The sequence below is a fragment of the Ambystoma mexicanum genome, chromosome 1q (genome assembly GCF_040938575.1).
Source record: "Ambystoma mexicanum isolate Mex_15411 chromosome 1q, UKY_AmexF1_1, whole genome shotgun sequence".
Lineage (NCBI taxonomy): Eukaryota > Metazoa > Chordata > Amphibia > Caudata > Ambystomatidae > Ambystoma > Ambystoma mexicanum.
The window spans coordinates 812,402,149-812,422,197 of record NC_090922.1 but is presented as its reverse complement, the minus strand read 5'-3'; the positions used below and the strand labels follow the sequence as shown (position 1 = coordinate 812,422,197).

The 20,049-nt window shown below is 46.9% G+C and overlaps 1 protein-coding gene across 1 annotated transcript in view; it reads right to left on the bottom strand.

The window, feature by feature from the left end:
* Positions 1 to 18,642, bottom strand: part of LOC138536967 (uncharacterized) — a 49,346-nt gene extending 30,704 nt beyond the window's left edge. Inside the window, exons 1-3 of the mRNA XM_069641416.1 lie at positions 18,600 to 18,642; positions 7,937 to 7,989; positions 5,367 to 5,405 (exon numbers count right to left, since the gene is read on the bottom strand). Coding sequence (XP_069497517.1) covers positions 5,367 to 5,405; positions 7,937 to 7,988 — 91 coding nt within the window. The 5' untranslated portion in view covers position 7,989; positions 18,600 to 18,642. The remainder of the gene's footprint in view (positions 1 to 5,366; positions 5,406 to 7,936; positions 7,990 to 18,599) is intronic.
* Positions 18,643 to 20,049: the final 1,407 nt, after the last annotated feature.

Here is a 20,049-nt window from a genome sequence, read left to right as displayed (position 1 = left end):
TCCTACATTTAAAGGGATGGAATTACTCAGAATGTAGCAGCACTATTCAATAACCCAAAGTTCTTAAGCATAGTTAATGTGAAAATACTACACTTCTCACCGTTGGGACAGTACTGCCACTTCTCACAGAGGCCTCTACACCTTTTATGGGGCAGCACTGATCCAGACTACTGCTCACATGATCAGAATCGTCATTTCTCAGCAGGACTGCAACACTATACCTGTGTGTTCTGTATGTTGAGTGCTTCTTCACCAACAATGTGGATTCATGGCTCTCTCCCAGTGTCTAAATAGTAGATCTGTCTACATTCAATTGGCAATAGGCATGTTCGGGACTGCCTGTTGTCCATAAACTGCTGCTCAGGATGTTGGGAGCCGTGATGGGGCAAGGGATAGAAGGCTCGAGCCTGTCGGACAGCAGAATCAGCAGGGTTTTAAAACCTGCTCACTACTTCTTTAGGGGCCATGGGGCAAAATGAGCCTGATCCCACATACAGGGGGTTGTTACCCCGTTATCTCTCCTGAATGAAAGAATTAGCTCTCTCAGACACAAGTTATCACCCCTGCACATACATTGAATGAATATGGTATGGATCTATAGATCGAGAAAACTGGAGTGACAATTCAGAGTGTTTTAACAGAAATACAATTGTCTTCCCATATGGGAGACTGACTCCATTAATATACATGGGGTCACTGAAATGACCAAGAGTGAAACTGTACATTCAGTTGTGAGATTACCAGCAACGGTTGATACTATGCTCCAAGGAGTGAGGTGCCCACTCAATATATCACACTGTTTATAGGTGTTAGACCTATCCTGAATCCTTGCCCAAAGAGCCTTGGCCAGAGTTTCACACTGAAGAAGTGAGCATGTGATCCGTGGTCTGCAGCCCACACACACGCATGGAATTCCCATGCTCCCAGTTGCGAGACTTGCACCAAATTAGTGAGATTGTGCTCCAAGGTAGGAGGCACACGCACAGTCTTTGCTCTGACGTTTGACACACTCACAGGATGGGAAGGCATTTCGTTCTCCCATCCTAGTTGTGTTGCTCTGCCTTTTGAGGGCTACTACAACCTGGATGATTATAGAGGGGTGGAGTAGGGGCAGTGATGGCCTACTGGAATGCAACTGGAAGGCTTAAATCTCCTTCTTACTTGACTTTAGTATATTCAGTACATGCTAGCCAATGTTTCCACTGCGCTGCGTGCGCCTCCACCCCAACCCCCCGCGCGCCGTTGCACCAAGTTGGCGACTGCATGCAAATTTGTGGTCCTATAACTGCTGGTGATGTCACTCCCTGTATTTGGACACCCCCGGGAATTTCATAAATCGGCTCCCCTGGAGGGTAAGATGGTTACATGGAAATGGTTACATGGATAAATACATTTACAGATCAAATTTGAGAAACATAGTAACTGAGATACAGGCTGGATGCGATATAGTACAGATTGAGGTGTGAGGGGAAGTGGTAGGGTGTATGTGGAGGTAGAGAGTTAGGTAAGTCATCTTATTGGTGTGGGGGTAAAGTGTTGTAAGTGTCCCTTTAAGTGGGAAGAACACATGCCAGAAAGAGAAACATGAGTTCAAATAATATTAAACTAGCTGTACCGGCATACCATACATAGGCCTAAAGCTCGCTGTCGCTCTCTTCCCTTTCCTCCCTGTCTCTCTCTGTCTCTCTCTAGGACTCTGTCTCTCTCTCTCTGTGGGCGAGAGTGGTGGTGTTGAGTGCGCATTCGCTAGAGCCACCCCAGCTGTCGCAGACAGCCGCCTGACTACAGAAAACATTCACATATCTTGGAGGAGAAGGGGTGGGTGGAGCGCTGTGTTTTTATGGTTAAAAGTTGGATGAGAGCAGCAGCCACAGAGGCATCCCCCAAGGTGGGGACACACCTGTTGTTTGGAGACGGACATTGTCATGGCGCGTGACCTGCATTAATGTCACCATTACACTGAGGTTGCATTCTTCATATGGTGAGAAGCAAGAGTGTCATGGATAGGCTCTGCTGGGATGCTGGCCTTCTGGCAGAACTTGAAAGGGACCAGAGGACCAGGCTCTGGGGTCTACACCTACATGTGTGATTTTCTATTTTGTGTTCATTATTAATTATTAGTGTTTGTGCAATCAATGGCCAGCACGCACAATTAAAAATGGTCTTGGGGCTCACAGAAGAAACAGATCCTTGGTTTTAATGGAATTCCAACCCCTTCCAAGAAGGAAGACCACATTGGCAGACAAAATGGTGTGTATGATCAGCTACTAAAAAGGATATTAGCACGTTTTTCGAAAATTGTAAAGTGACTCTTTTTAGAAATGTTCAATTCTAGTGAACACTTGCAGTTTATTTTGTAGGCCTAGTAAACATGTCACACTTGTTTTGATAAGCAAAGCACTTTATCAAAGGCTTCACTAACCATATAAATGATGATCTGACAGCTCATCATTCCAAGATGGACAGTCAGGTACGTTCATGTTGTAATCTTTCAAAATACCACAGTGACAAAGGGGAAAGGAGCAAATTACCCAAATGGGGATCCCTGGATGCTTTGCACAACGTCAAACATCATTCTGGGAACATTAGAGTGACCTCTGATCTTTCTATTTAACATTTCACTCTTTCCCAGAGCAAGAGCCTGATGACCAATATAAATTCTTCAGAATGTTCAAGTGTTATCAGCTTGACAGCTTTTGATTTTGTGTATTGAGACTTAAGGGCTCAGTTTGCCTTACCACTTCCTGAGAAGTTATTGGTGAGAATATAGAGTGGCAGTGTGACGTGCAGTGGATACTCAGGTCACTGTAATTGAATTTAAAGTGGACAAAGAAGGACATGCTGGCTGAAGTAATCACATTACAATACTAACAACCGCTTTATTAACCCATACAATTTGACTAACATTATCGTCTTCCAGCAGACGTACGTATAAATCGATGGGTGGGGGCCGTAGCATGCCAAGTCATGAAGCCAGAGCAAAGCAAGAACTTGGACGTTAGCCTGCCCCAGTAAATAAAACATCCAGAGGGGTTTATTGGTATTAGCATCCCCTCATGTTTACCGGGATGCTAATGGTTGTTTTTTTTTTTAAAGTTGAGAAACAGCACGGTTGCAGTTTCTCAATTTAAAAAAAATACAAACCAAGATGGCTGCCATGGATAGGGAGAAGGGAAATACAAGTAGTCCCTTCTCCCTTTCCATGCCGGCCATTGCCATGACGGAGATGGGCCGGGAACACCGAATGACAAAGGTGCGCAAGGTAAGTGGGGCAGGAGTGGCTGGACAATGTGAACATTCGGGTTAGGGGTTTCAGGAGAAGAAGGGGAAAGGAGGTGCAGGGCCATCGGTGCACTTACCAGCACTTACCATAATTCCTAGCGGGAAGAGGGCAGTCCCCTGCTTCAGAGGAGACTTGGGCCGGTGCTTTACCATGAGGTAAACACCCTGTTCCGAGCCTCCTGATTGGCTTGGAGGCAGCCACCACCTCTCCTTCCCCCGTTGGGTGCTAATTAGCAATGAGAAAATGATGCAGGAAATGTCCAATTGGAGTGTTAGCAACAACTTCCTTCTTGATCCTCAAGACACAAACTAGTTTCATGGAGGCAGAGTGTAAATAAATAATATAGTGCAAATGCTGTGATTACCCATAGGCATGTGCGGCACAGCTCCTTCAAGTTCAACACCATGGAATTTCCAGGAACCCAACCAGGTAGAACTGTACAGGTCCTTCCCGAGGTACAAGATATGAGTTTCTACTGGGCTCAACTTCGACTTTGCATCTATATAAAGATAGGTGAGTAGACACTTGCTCTCATACTCCGTCTCCCCTTCTTTAACCCCTACCTGCCCCTCCACAATTATATTCTTCCCCTCGGCAAGCACTCACACTTTGCGCTCTGAAACACTTGTGTACGAGCGCGATATAAATAAAATATCACATCATATCTTCTCAACCTCTGCCTGCCCTCTTCGGAGTCAGACTCCCTCAACCTCTCAGTAGTCCAGCTGCACAGCCTTCAAATGTAAGAATAGGTTGCCAAAGTGGCCACTGTGCAAAACATGCATGTGCTCAAGGTGCCTAATGTGCCTAAGGTGTCAATGTGCAAAATGCAAAACAAGACACAAAGACAAACAAAAGGATTCTCACAAAACACACACAACAGCAAAGGGTTCTCAAAGCACATAAAAGGGAGAGAACGTTACTGAGCACAGCGCAGGAAGACTTGTTGGGTTCACAAATACAGGGTTCTCTCTAAACACAGGAAAGGGCAGGTGTTATCAAACTTTAAAACAATATTAGGGTGACACAAAGGAAGCAAGAGCAAGAGAAACATATATTTTCAAAAGGAGTAAGGCTAAACAGGGAAGATTAGTGAGGGACACGAAGAACACACACAACCAGACAGACAAAAGGGCGTGGAACGTGGCACAGGAAAAACAATAAAAACACCACTAGAAGCTAACATACTCCTCCAAAACACTCATTAAAGGACCCCAAAACGCCTAAAAAAACAACAGCAATTTCTGAACCCGTCCAACAGCCAACAGCCACATAAATCCCGCAACTGTAGCAGAAAGCAAGCTTGGGCTTTTAAAGGTCCCCAAACCTGCTTTACACGTCTTAGGGACGCTGATTGGCTGGTGAAACTCCCCTCTCGTGTTTCTGTCATTGCAATTGGATGGCGGGTGTTCATCCCCCCTCCATGAGATCGGTGGTGGGCTTCAACCCTTGGGAACTCATACAGGAACCCCACGTGGTGGGTTAAACCCTCTCATAAAAGCTAAAGGTAAAGGGGGGGGGGGGGTTGTATGTGGTCCAGGGGGAAGGGGGATGCGAATGAGAAGCACATGGGGAAAATGGGCGACAGCAGAAAATAAAAGGATTTCTGACAAGTGAATTGGTACAGAAGGGCATAGAAACGCTGCTTTTTCATTGTTGTGTGATGTGTCAGAGGCCTTCTTCAGGGCAGACAAACGTAAATGATGGCTAAAAACTTTGCAGCAATGTTTTGCTCTTACAAGACCATTTTTGTGGGCACACGAGTGCGACTTTTTGAATCAGGCATGGCGTAATTAAAACGTAATTGTATGCAGAACTCGGTATGCCCTATTAGCACATAACACAGTGAGTAAAAGCCCCACCGCCTCTGAGCTCTGGGGTCTCAATCCAGTTATCGTGTTGCCGTGTGCATCTTACTACCTGGTAAACATACTCCGGGGTATGTTATGCTAATGGCTAATCAAACAGAGAGCAAGACAAATGGGAGCAGATGGACAACCTGAGCATAATGGGGTCTTCCTCTGTGAGGCAGGTGGTTAGATATGGGTGAGCAGAGACAGTGAGGGAAAAGACGGGTTCTTACCTGGCTCGGCGTCCTTGCAGACTTGCTGGAGGACTGGCACTAGGGGGAAGAAGCAGTAGAGTCATTATGTCCATAGTGGAACACCACTCAAGGAAATGGAGGACTTATCAGCTCATGATTTTGGTACCCCCAATGCAGTAGCCATGGCCACGCCCCTTATATACACTTTAAAAGCCTGCCATAGCATTCCTAGGGAGTCAACAGTCCTTGTATTCAGTGCGAAGTACTGTTGTGTGTGCTCCCGGAGTGTTGCCTCAAAAACAATGTCTTGCCATCAGGGACGTCATTTCAACAAAATGCCAGGGATATGGGAAGTGACATCATATTACCATTGAGCACTGATAACGTCATATGAAGTTATGTAATTTGACCCTGCATACCCAGTGTCATCACAGGAAGTGCTGCTTCAAGCAAGTACATTTTACCTGTTTATGGATGAAGATGGCCGCTCCACGCACCTTGGTGGAGTAGGATGTGAAAAATCTGTTATTGCCTGACATTTTTCCATAGCTATTGAATATCCTACCTTTGGCAGGCGTTTCCTTCCTGCAGGAGCAGTATTTTGCTCGTATCTTTCTCTATATATACGCTAAGAGCTTCCGCGTCTTTATTGGGTTGCCCAACCCCCTAATGTTCCAGCTCATGATTTCGCATCTTCGAAATGTGTGCATCCCGTGATCGTGACCCCTAGACCCATGGCAAGTAAGGTGTACTTTTTGCAGTTCTGGAGTGTGAGTGCTAAAAATTACGGTATCGGCCAGTCACATTTTAAATTAAAGCTTTATCCCCCCTTCCTCACCCAAACTTCCCTTAGTACCCTCCCAATCCGGGAAATGCAACCTCAATTTACTAACCCCATCAAAACCTAACACTGAAGTTTGCTACTTAGCAAGGGGGTGACATCTGTAGCCGATAATGTCTAACATCTCACTGTTGGTTGGTCAGATCCTGTTTTGCTATGATTCAATTTAACATTCAAACGTATATCATTTCAAGGCCAGGACAAAAGATCAACATCTTTTAAACGGAACCTGCGATCACTAAAGCATATGTCTTTGTCCATGGCTCTTCCGCATCCATCGGATTTAGATGTTATGAAGGGCTCTGTAATTCAGGCTTGTTCTAAGTTTCATGAAGGCATGCAGACAGCAATGGATAATATTGCCCCACTCCATGTTAAAATGATTCATAAAAGGCCACCGCTCCTTGGCTCACAGGAGAATTAAACACTCCGAGACAAATAGCGAGACAATTAGAACAGACATGGATGGCGTTTAAGACCATCTGAAGACAATATCATTCTTTTGAAGTCTGCTCCTAGACAGACAGTACTCTTTGAGTATTATTACTAAGCCTAAACAAATGTATTATTCATCAGTCATTGAATTGGCCTCAAATAAGGCGAACACCTTATTTTCGCTGCTGACAGTAATGCCAAATCCTTGCATATCTAATCACTCTCTGTCCACCAAATAGAGCTGTCAGGATTTTGCACAGGTTTTCTCTGAGCAAAATTCCATTATACGTAATAAGATCCCTTTTGGTTTCATTTGTTTGATTTAATATGGTGCCAGTTGGCAGATTGATGGGGATTTTTCTCCCTATCTGATATGGAAAACCTTTTTTTTTTACTGACCAAAAGAAACCTACATATTTTGCTAATGACCCTTGTCCGGATCCAAAAATTGAAGAGTTTTTCTTGCCCCTTTTTTCCTTCAATTGATTCATCTCTCGGTGGAATAGGGTTGTTTTCTAGCCTCGTCCACTCTTGAAGAAATCTAATGTGGATGCTGACTGCCTGGCCAATTATCGTCCAAACACTTCTCCCCCTTTTGTAGAAATAATTAGAGAAAATGGTTGCAGACCAATTCAACGTTTGGATGAAAAGGGAACCTTTACTGGCTGTCTCCCAATCTGGTTTTCGAGCAGGGTGCAGTATTGAAACTGCAACTCTAAACATTCTTGATGAGATGTTCCAAATTTTGGATGATGGATGTGAATGTCTTTTCGAGATATCGGCCATATTCGATAGGATTGACAATGAGGTATGCCTGGAAATGCTTTCACAGCGAATGGGAACCAGAGAAAGGGGTATTAAGTAATACTGTCCCCATGCATAATGTCGCTGGAAAAAACCTTTGGCGACATATTTGGTGACATTATGTATGGGGACGGGTTGCAAGATGTCCCCTGCTCCCCTTTAAAAAAAAAAAAATTCAGGGGTTGCCGGGCTGTCCCCCGCATGTTCAATTTAATAATGTCTCTACGAAAAAACAGGGAATTTTTTGTCAGGGGACATTATTACATGGAACCGAGAAAAGGTACTGGATTGGATACGCTCATTACTCACGAATCGTTATCATTTAGTATCAATTGGTCAAGAACGCACAGACCCCCCTTCCCACGCCATTTGGGGTATTGAAGTTTGAGATGCAGATAATACCAAACCATTTTATGCATGGTAATTGACAGTTATTAAGAGCCACATTTGAGCCTCATTTATCTTTAAACATATCAAATAGATGCTCATTGCAATACTCAGGGCAACAGTTCAATGATCACGCACTCACCTGCGCCCATGAGGGGCATAGATGCCAGCAGGAGCAAACACAACTGCGCCATCCTGCGGAGGAAAGTAAGAGTTACTGTTAGTGAGAGTCAAGTGGTTTCACGCCCCCCTAAGCAGAACCTTACGGTATACCTAGATGCCGGGTAAGCAAGGGGTACGTTGACCCATTGGACACAGCGAGCACAAGTATTTCTACTGCCACAATGCTTTGCCACGGTGTTGCCATATGTGTGATGCGTGTGCCGACTTGTGGGACTCAAGGGTTGTGCTCTGATAGGGTACATTTTAAGGAGTAGAGCTGAGATGGGGCTATCATGGTGAGGAGGTGCACATGCGCTACACATGAAGGCTCGTTTGCTAGCCGTTGCCACATGTTAAGGTGTAGGGGTAATCGCTTGTAATGAGAGAGCTGGGGTTATATGCCGAGGCACAAGGTGAATTGGGGCTTCATTTCAAGGCTCGCAGGCAGGGGTGGACTGGGAACCAAGAGAGGCCCAGTAAATAATGATGAAAGTGGCCCCATATTACACATTTTCAGCAGGTCCTACCTTGTTCCTATGGGAACATTTGGGAATAAAATAGAATTACCTCACAAAAGTGGCCCACAGTGCAGAGGCCTGCCGGGAAATCTCCAGAGTTCCCTAAAGGCCAGTCCACCCCTGCTCGTAGGTGGCCTGGGGTTAGACATTAAGGGAAAATGATGAGCTGCTGTGATCTGGGCTCAGACTCGAGATAGTTCTACATACCAATGAACAGAGGTTAGCTGGTAGTAGCTATCATGGCTCAGAGGTGAGCTAAAGCTAGCTAACTATATATTGTGGTGAAGAGGTGTTATCACCCAAGGCACAGAGGTGGGCTAGTGCTATGTGATAATGCAGAATGGTGAGCGGGTGCTACCTAACAGGAAATAGGGTGAGGTAGTGCTACATAACAATGAACAGAGGTTAGCTGGTGCTAGCTATCATGGCTCAGAGTTGAGCTAAAGCTAGCTAACTATATGTCGTGGTGAAGAGGTGTTATCACCCAAGGCACAGAGGTGGGCTAGTGCTACGTGATAATGCAGAGTGGTGAGCGGATGCTATCTAACAGGAAATACAGTGAGGTAGTGCCACATAACAATGTACAGAGGTTAGCTGGCACTAGCTATCAATGCTCAAAGGTGAGCTAGAGCTACATAGCGATACATATTGTTGAACTGATGTTACCATCCAAGGTACACAAGTGAGCTAGTGCTAAATAAAATATGTAAATGTGAGCTGCTGCTTTCTATAACGAGCTAGTGTTCCATCAAATGTATAGGGGTGAGCTGGTGCTATTAAGGCACAAAGATGAGCTAGTGCTGCATAACAATGTATAGAAGTGAGCTGGTGTGATCTATGAACGCACACAGGTGAGCTAGTGCTGCATATCAATGTATAGAAGTGAGCTGGTGCTATCTATGAACACACACAGGTGAGCTAGTGCTGCATATCAATGTATAGAGGTGAGCTGGTGTTATCTATGAACGCACACAGGTGAGCTAGTGCTGCATATCAATGTATAGAGGTGGGCGGGTACTATCTCTGAAGGGGCACAGGTAAGCTAGTGTTGCATAGCAATGTATAGAGGTGAGCTGGTGCCATCAATGCACACGGGTGAGCTAGTGCTGCATATCAATGTATAGAGGTGAGCTGGTGCTATCTGTGAAGGTGCACAGGTGAGCTAGTACTGCATATCAATGTATAGAGGTGAGCTGGTGCTGTCTGTGAAGGCGCACAGGTGAGCTAGTGCTGCATAGTAATATATAGAGGTGAGCCGGTACTATTTCTGAAGGTGCACAGGTGTGCTAGTGCTGCATAGCGATGTATAGAGGTGAGCTGGTGATAACTCTGAAGGTACACAGGTGAGCTAGTGCTGCATAACAATGTATAGAGGTGAGCTGGTGATATCTCTGAAGGCGCACAGGTGAGCTAGCGCTGCATAGTAATATATAGAGGTGAGCTGGTACTATCTCTGAAGGCACACAGGCAAGCTAGTGCTGCATAGTAATATATAGAGGTGAGCTGGTACTATCTCTGAAGGCACACAGGTGAGCTAGTGCTGCATAGCGATGTATAGAGGTGAGCTGGTGCTATCTGTGAAGGCGCACTGGTGAGCTAGTGCTGCATAGTAATATATAGAGGTGAGCTGGCACTATCTCTGAAGGCGCAGAGGTGAGCTATTGCTGTATAGTAATATATAGAGGTGAACTGCTACTATCTCTGAAGGCACACAGGCGAGCTAGTGCTGCATAGTAATGTATAGAGGTGAGCTGGTACTATCTCTGAAGGCACACAAGTGAGCTAGTGCTGCATAGCGATGTATAGAGGTGAGCTGGTGCTATCTGTGAAGGTGCACTGGTGAGCTAGTGCTGCATAGTAATATATAGAGGTGAGCTGGTACTATCTCTGAAGGCGCAGAGGTGAGCTAGTGCTGCATAGTAATATATAGAGGTGAGCTGGTATTATCTCTGAAGGCACACAGGTGAGCTAGTGCTGCATAGCGATGTATAGAGGTGAGCTGGAGCTATCTGTGAAGGTGCACTGGTGAGCTACTGCTGTATAGTAATATATAGAGGTGAGCTGGTACTATCTCTGAAGGCACACAGGCGAGCTAGTGCTGCATAGTAATATATAGAGGTAAGCTGGTACTATGTCTGAAGGCGCACAGGTGAGCTAGTGCTGCATAGCAATGTATAGAGGTGAGCTGGTGCTATCTGTGAAGGCGCACTGGTGAGCTAGTGCTGCATAGTAATATATAGAGGTGAGCTGGTACTATCTCTGAAGGCGCAGAGGTGAGCTAGTGCTGCATAGTAATATATAGAGGTGAGCTGCTACTATCTCTGAAGGCACACAGGTGAGCTAGTGCTACATAGCAATGTATAGAGGTGAGTTGGTGCTATCTGTGAAGGCGCCCAGGTGAGCTAGTGCTGCATAGCAATGTATAGAGGTGAGTTGGTGCTATCTGTGAAGGCGCAGGTGAGCTGGTGCTGCATAGTAATATATAGAGGTGAGCTGGTGTTATCTCTGAAGGCGCACAGGTGAGCTAGTGCTGCATAGTTATATATATAGAGGTGAGCTGGTACTATCTCTGAAGGCACACAGTTGAGCTAGTGCTGCATAGCGATGTATAGAGGTGAGCTGGTGCTATCTGTGAAGGCGCACTGGTGAGCTAGTGCTGCATAGTAATATATAGAGGTGAGCTGGTACTATCTCTGAAGGCGCAGAGGTGAGCTAGTGCTGCATAGTAATATATAGAGGTGAGCTGCTACTATCTCTGAAGGCACACAGGTGAGCTAGTGCTGCATAGCAATGTATAGAGGTGAGTTGGTGCTATCTGTGAAGGCGCACAGGTGAGCTAGTGCTGCATAGCAATGTATAGAGGTGAGTTGGTGCTATCTGTGAAGGTGCAGGTGAGCTGGTGCTGCATAGTAATATATAGAGGTGAGCTGGTGTTATCTCTGAAGGCGCACAGGCGAGCTAGTGCTGCATATCAATGTATAGAGGTGAGGTGGTGTTATCTCTGAAGGCGCAGAGGTGAGCTAGTGCTGCATAGTAATATATAGAGGTGAGCTGCTACTATCTCTGAAGGCACACAGGTGATCTAATGCTGCATAGTGATATATAGAGGTGAGCTGGCGCTGTCTCTGAAGGCGCAGAGGTGAGCTAGTGCTGCATATCAATGTATAGAGGTGAGCTGGTGTTATCTCTGAAGGCGCAGAGGTGAGCTAGTGCTGCATAGTAATATATAGAGGTGAGCTGCTACTATCTGTGAAGGTGCAGAGGTGAGCTAGTGTCAGGATCCATCCCTGGAAGTTATGGCAGAAGTGGAAGTTTTCGCCGCAGAGAACCTTCAGTTAGCAGTCCAGTCCTCCTCCAACATGGCTGCCTTTGTTATTTAAGCAAGCCCCGCCCACCTCCCGGCACGTTGTATCTGTGTTATTTTTCCTTGTGATACCAGCGCTCTGCTAATACTCCGTCTTAGCTCCTTCAGTGCCTCCTGCAGTTTTACTCCTACCCGCTTGCCTTTACCTCAGTTTAACTTTGCTTTTCCCTACTTCCCTAGTCCTTTCACGGCACTTGTCCATTACGCCTTCTCAGTCTTTTCCTTTGCTTTCGGCATCTTGCCACTCGTACTAGCGGTCCGCCGCCATCCTCGCGTATCTACGTGTTCCTCCATGTGCCTTTCGTGGATCCAACAGTTTCTGGTAAGTAGGGACTTTAACTGCTTCTCCCTCTTTTCCTACCTTTCCCTCTCTGCTCGGACCGTTTCTCCGTTCCAGGCTCTATCCCTCTTCTCTTTCCTCCCTCATCGCTTCTCATTGCTGCTTACCTAGTATCCGGCCAAGTCTCCACGGATCGGATCCTGCCTTCTTTTCCTCAAGCCATCTTCACTTTGGTGGACAGAACGAACTTACTTGATTCACAGTTTCCTGGGTTCACTCCGGATCACTCACTACCACACTATTGGAGAGTCTCATATTCAATACAATCTCAGGAAGACGACACAGGGTTTTTTACCGTCCATCGGTCTTTTCCCTGTCGCAGGGCCTTGGCTCCTCGGGGCTCCCCAAGACAGGTCCCACTTCCTGTCGAGGTGGCCTCCGAGGGAGCCAGACCCTACTTGCATGACAGGAGGTCCAGAGACAAGTCTACAAAGGAAGATCCCAGAACTCTCCGAAGATCCTCCAAACACTCCAAGGACAAACAAGAGGAAGCCTCAGGTGAGGAGAAGGGTGGTGAGGGTGAACAGCCTGACAGCTAGTGCTGCATAGTAATATATAGAGGTGAGCTGCTACTATCTGTGAAGGCACACAGGTGAGCTAGTGCTGCATAGCAATGTATAGAAGTGAGCTGGTACTATCTCTGAAGGCACACAGGTGAGCTAGTGCTGCATAGCAATGTATAGAGGTAAGCTGGCGCTATCTGTGAAGGCACACAGGTGAGCTAGTGCTGCATAGCAATGTATAGAGGTGAGCTGGTACTATCTCTGAAGGCACAGAGGTGAGCTAGTGCTGCATAGCGATGTATAGAGGTGAGCTGCTACTATCTCTGAAGGCATACAGGTGAGCTAGTGCTGCATAGCAATGTATAGAGGTGAGCTGCTACTATCTCCGAAGGCACACAGGTGAGCTAGTGCTGCATAGCGATGTATAGAGGTGAGCTGGTACTATCTCTGAAGGCGCACAGGTGAGCTAGTGCTGCATAGCAATGTATAGAGGTGAGCTAGTGCTGCATAGCGATGTATAGAGGTGAGCTGGCGCACAGGTGAGCTAGTGCTGCATAGCAATGTATAGAGGTGAGCTGGTGCTGCATAGCAATGTATAGAGGTGAGCTAGTGCTGCGTAGCAATGTATAGAGGTGAGCTGGTGCTATTAAGGCACACAGGTGAGCTAGTGCTGCATAGCGATGTATAGAGGTGAGCTGGTACTATCTCTGAAGGCGCACAGGTGAGCTAGTGCTGCATAGCAATGTATAGAGGTGAGCTAGTGCTGCATAGCAATGTATAGAGGAGAGCTAGTGCTGCATAGCAATGTATAGAGGTGAGCTAGTGCTGCATAGCAATGTATAGAGGTGAGCTAGTGCTGCATAGCAATGTATAGAGGTGAGCTAGTGCTGCACAGTGATGTATAGAGGTGAGCTGGCGCACAGGTGAGCTAGTGCTGCATAGCAATGTATAGAGGTGAGCTGGTGCTGCATAGCAATGTATAGAGGTGAGCCAATGCTGCATAGCAATGTATAGAGGTGAGCTGGTGCTATTAAGGCACACAGGTGAGCTAGTGCTGCATAGCGATGTATAGAGGTGAGCTGGTACTATCTCTGAAGGCGCACAGGTGAGCTAGTCCTGCATAGCAATGTATAGAGGTGAGCTAGTGCTGCATAGCAATGTATAGAGGTGAGCTAGTGCTGCATAGCAATGTATAGAGGTGAGCTAGTGCTGCTTAGCGATGTATAGAGGTGAGCTGGTGCACAGGTGAGCTAGTGCTGCATAGCAATGTATAGAGGTGAGCTAGTGCTGCATAGCAATGTATAGAGGTGAGCTGGTGCTACATAGCAATGTATAGAGGTGAGCTAGTGCTGCATAGCAATGTATAGAGGTGAGCTGGTGCTGCATAGCAATGTATAGAGGTGAGCTGGTGCTGCATAGCAATGTATAGAGGTGAGCTAGTGCTGCATAGCAATGTATAGAGGTGAGCTGGTGCTGCATAACAATGTATAGAGGTGAGCTAATGCTGCATAGTAATATATAGAGGTGAGCTGGTGCTATCTCTGAAGGCGGAGAGGTGAGCTAGTGCTGCATAGCAATGTATAGAGGTGAGCTAGTGCTGCATAGCAATGTATAGAGGTGAGCTAGTGCTGCAAAGAGATGTATGGAGGTGAGCTGGTGCTGCATAGCAATGTATAGAGGTGAGCTAGTGCTGCATAGCAATGTATAGAGGTGAGCTGGCGCACAGGTGACCTGGTGGTTTGGCTGTTGCTGTCTATCAAGCTTCATAGATGAGCTGATGCCACATGTCAAGGCAGGGGTGGGGGGGGGCTGCTGCTACTGCGTTGCCATACAATCTGAAGTGGTCATTAAACTAAGTTCAAATGTACTTTACCATACATGAAACATGGTAAGAATTCCTCGTCCTGATTGTGTAATACGATTAAACACCTCCAATTAAGTGCTTATGTTGGCCATCTCGCACAGCCAAGTGCCAAACTGATCTACCAAAGCCAGTGCCTATTGGCGCTCGCAGCAGTTCACGATTTCCAAGCACCAAGGGCGTGGGGATCCTTTTGCCTTCCTCAGCACCCACACACCTGCCCACAGACTGCACCAGTCAGCAGCTGCACCGAGCAGTGTCTGCCACCTGCCCCGCCAGAAGCCCTGATCCTCGGAAGTATCCAAGCTCCTTCCACTAGTTTTCATTGATGATGCATTTCAAACAATAAGCCTATGAGTGGCACATGCCTGAGCCGAGTGCCATCTCCTTCAAGTCTTGGCTTCATCTGCAAGGTCGCAAATAATCAAGAACCAAACAGTCCAAACCCAACTTCCTAAGCAACAACCCCCTGAGCTGTCTCGGATGCTCGCCCTGCCTCTTTCGTCAATAACATCCACGCTAAGGGCCCGATTCATGGAATATTTGCCCAGTTCAAAGTGAATTTGCACTGCTGAAAAGTGCCTTTGCCCTGCTGGAACCGTGCAAAGTGTATTTTTGCCGTGCAAAGTCGGGGCAAAGTCATGTTGCACTGCAAAAATTTCTATGCGCTGACTTTGCCCCAACTTTGCACGGCAAAAATACACTTTGCACGGTTCCAGCAGGGCAAAGGCACTTTTCAGCAGTTCAAATTCACTTTGAACCGGGCAAATAATCCATGAACCGGGCCCTAAATGCACTCCCTGCTCGACCACAGGAGGACAACAGCGTAGGCCTGGACCCCGGTGCAAGGAAGGAAAATGCCCCCACCCCCCTGTTCCCCCCCAACCTCTCTCTGCTCTAGAGGACTCTGGATGTCAGAGCATTGATGGGAATGGAGCCGCCTGGGTGGGTACATGGCCAACATCAACGGAGCTTTGCTTTATGGGACAGAAATGCATAGAGACGCAGAAACGACACCATATGCAAGGCTGGGGTTACATTGTTACACAGCAGTTGCTGTATTGATCGTAAATTGTCAATAAAAACGGGGTACTGTTGAACCCCGGCGGGGTAAGAGGTTACGAGGGGTGGGGAGCGCGTTGGGGTGGGGTCTATAATATAGGGAAGGGGAGTCGTGCCCCCAAATATAAAAACATGTCGCGTAAATAAATGATTTCCTAAAAGAACTCACGTCGATGTAGGGACATATAACCCAGGTGAGGGGGGTGCTCATGTTTTTCACTGGGCCGGGCTTTGGCTCTTCCATGTTGGGTGGTGGTTTGCCACTTATGGATGAGCCAACTCTAGAGAGAGGTACATAGTTACACAAGACACCTAAAAGTGTGCATTACTGTAAAAAAAAAAAGGGAGTCTCCTTTAAAACGTGAAAGAAACACATTACTGAAGATGCGCGCCTAAAAATACCAGGTGAGTAACAGCAAAATTAATAGAAGAACTGCGAATTAGTGTCAAATTCTCTTGCATATTTGCATAATTTAAGCACTTGCTGGCTGAGAAGAAACAGTTCAGAGCTCATGCAGGCAACACCAAAGAGTACAAGTTAATTGCCCAATAAGCAAACTTTTGTCACATGCAATTTCAAAAAGTATGCTATTTACAACAAATGATTGCACTGGTCAGTCCACCAATACATTTGTGGTCCCCCAAGCATTGGGTAGCTGTTTATCGGGCTCCGTTCAGCACCCGAGCAAGCGGCGCCTTCGGCTGCGCTGCTCTGACTGTAGGAAAGGGTAACCGATCTCGGATAGACCTGGCCTCAGGATCCCTTCTCCAGGGGAGCAGTTGCGGTGCTACTCACTCTCAGGTTCTCACTTAAGAAGAATGCTACGAGCATTTGCTGGACAGGCAGTGCTGCAAGCATTTGCTGGGTGGCTGGGACTGCCCTCCTCCCCTGATGGGCTCCACTCCCAGTTCCGCTGCATTCGTGGCATCAATGGTAGTTATGCCCCTGTTCTCAGCGTGTTGCAACAGGCTGTTGGTAACCACCTTCAAAGACTTTTGCAGAAACGACCAACATGCCTATGCGGCCCCGGTGACTAGTCTGTGTCAAATAGCAATTCCCTTTCCCTCCCAGCAGAAAGGGCCTTCCAGGTGCTCCAGGTCCAGAGATGGAATCTAGTCTGTAACAAATAGCAAGTCCCTTTCCCTCCCAGCAGAAGGGACCTTCCAGGGGCTCCAGATCCAGAGATGGAATCTAGTCTGTAACAAATAGCAAGTCCCTTTCCCTCCCAGCAGAAGGGACCTTCCAGGGGCTCCAGATCCAGAGATGGAATCTAGTCTGTAACAAATAGCAAGTCCCTTTCCCTCCGAGCAGAAAGGGCCTTCCAGGTGCTCCAGATCCAGAGATGCAATCTAGTCTGTAACAAATAGCAAGTCCCTTTCCCTCTCAGCAGAAAGGGTCTTCCAGGTGCTCCAGATCCAGAGATGGAATCTAGTCTGTAACAAATAGCAAGCCCCTTTCCCTCCCAGCAGAAAAGGCCTTCCAGGTGCTCCAGATCCAGAGATGGAATCTAGTCTGTAACAAATAGCAAGTCCCTTTCCCACCCAGCAGAAGGGACCTTCCAGGGGCTCCAGATCCAGAGATGGAATCTAGTCTGTAACAAATAGCAAGCCCCTTTCCCTCCCAGCAGAAAAGGCCTTCCAGGTGCTCCAGATCCAGAGATGGAATCTAGTCTGTAACAAATAGCAAGTCCCTTTCCCACCCAGCAGAAGGGACCTTCCAGGGGCTCCAGATCCAGAGATGGAATCTAGTCTGTAACAAATAGCAAGTCCCTTTCCCTCCCAGCAGAAAGGGCCTTCCAGGGGCTCCAGATCCAGAGATGGAATCTAGTCTGTAACACATAGCAAGTCCCTTTCCCTCCCAGGAGAAAGGGCCTTCCATGTGCTCCAGATCCCTAGATGGTATCCCCTCAATTGGGATGCAGACAAAACCATTCATGAACACATTGTTTGATATAATCAAGCCCAGCCCTATTCCATATGAAAGCCTACTGTTGCCTTCAAAGTGCTCTGCACCTTCTGGCGTTTGGTCTTCACAAATGCAGCCCATGAGAACGTCCCCTAGCGCCGCTAATCTAGGTTCACCTGGCAATAGCCTCCTAGCGCTGTTCATGCCCCGTCTGCCCAATGGCGCGATTTTGGTTGTGGTCGGTAGGTAATCCATCAACCAATTGACTTTAATATGAATCCAGGCAATTGATTGAATAATTCATGCCAACCAATGTTCGGACCAGCGTCATGCATTCTTTGCACATTTCAATGCAGATCCCCTTTAATGTGCCCAGCGGCCCCCAACAGATGCAGGTAGCCAAGAGTGGTGCCCCCATCTTCATAGCAGCACAACACGGTCTCATGATGCCAGATTTCAAGGCATAGAGATGTCTAGTCGGCCGGTGCACAGAGGGGGCGCGGATGCATTTCAAGGCAGAGCTGTGTGAGGCGCTAGACTGCAGAGGGGAACTGGCCCTGTCTGTTACAGATCGGAGAACGGAAGGGAGCTGCGCTAGGAATCAAGATCTACTTCCAGGAGCTAGGTCTACGTTCAATGAATACCACGATAATAATAAAAGACACAGTAATGTGGGCAAAGGCTATCAAAACGGAAAGGTAAGATGGCGATGAAGATTAAAATGGAGTGTTAGGGGGTGGTACATATCAAGGGGCAAAGGAGTGCTACTATTAGAAATGAAAGCATAGAAAAGGCACAGGTGGGAGACGATCCACTGAAGCAAGGAGCAGTCCTGCCCAGGTGCCATCTACCAGTGGGCAGAGGAGAGCTGAGGTTACACATGTATGCATGGGACGTGCTGGGGCTGCATGCGCCTGGAGACTGCCCTTGGGTGGTAGCGGTGCGCGGCATAAATCAACATAATGTCCAGCCACTGAGAGGCGTCTGTGTTGCATATGGTAGTGCAGAGGTGAGCTGTGCTGGCTAGGAAGAAGCAGAGGGCTGGCGGCGCAGCAAAGCGAGGCACATAGGCAAGCCGGCTCTACATACCTGTGGGACAGGATCGGTGGCTTGTCTGCACATGAGGACCCGCACAGAACTTATATCTGAATTGCTGTCCAATGGCAGCGCTGGGCGGGCGTCACTGCACCGTCGCGTGTCTTTGTGGGGAGAGATGTGGGTGTAGCCAAGGGCTCTCAGCACCCCAGGCAGGCAGCCCCATGAATATTAAACTCACGTGGTCTCCAACAGCCACAGCTCGACGAGGCGGGTGTCAGAAAAAATGCATTAATGGGCTGCAGTGCACATGTTTCAGAGTGACGTTTCAGGCCTTCTGTGTTGCACATAGGTTTTTGTTGGTGACCAGGCATGGACTGGCCTATAGGGCAATAGGCCCATGGCCGAACCAAAAACAGAAAATGCTGCTGTGGGCCCGTTTTTTGGTTCAAAGTGGGCCACTGTTGGGGCCAATTTGGGCCAGTTTGAAGAGTTAATTCACTCTGAGGCTAATAGGTTTGAACAGAGTTGTGAATAAATATTCTTTAAAATGTACAATTTGCGTCACACTTTATCAAAAAACTTCCCCTTGGTTACTATTCAAACAGTGTCACAAAAGGAATGAAAAGTCACTTGCAAATTCGGGCCACGTTTTTATTGGTGCCCAAGACAATTTTATGGCCCAGCCCCACCCTGATGGTGGAACCCCCCAAAAAATAAAAATAAACAATTTCGATGAGTTTTGTCAGAAAAAAAAATTCATCAAAGACCTCATTAAAATAAAAATGTCGATGAATGAATATAGAACCCTGGAAAATGCCTTGATTACAAAAGAAAACGGTGCAGTAGATGTTAATGATACCTCACTGCCGCCATATCGTAACTTCTTTTTTTTTTTACATGCAAAACCAGTGCTTCTTTGCACGGAGGATCCCCTCACAGTGTCTGCCCTGCATTAGTGACCGTTGCTAGGACTGATGTCAGCCTTTAAATCAGACACATGCAAAAGTCAAAACTTGAAGCCAGGCTGACACATACTTACTTAAAAAAAATATGGTGCTTTCAAGAAAAGTGTTGTTCATACACGTAACAACACTTTTCTATTTCTGAAAACACCTCATAATCAAGTGCCATATTTTAACCTCTTTTTGCATGAAAATCCAATGCTTTATCAGGAGTCCCCTTGTAATGCCTGCCCTACATTATGGATTATTGCTAGGGCCGTTGTTAGGCTGTAAATAAATCAATCACTTACAAACGCCCTGGCTTTGATGCCAGTCTGACACATTCTTACTTTAACAGACTATGGTGCTTCCAACAAAAGTGTTGTCTCTACACGGAACAGCACCTTTCTATTTACGCATGGACCTCGGAGGGCGCCCTTAATGTGCACTGGGGATGTAATTTGAATGCGTCCTTATTTATAGAGAGCATCAACACAATGTTTGTTATTTTCATGCACATAGTATCTTACTCCAACGGTATACAATCAAATTGCTACCGA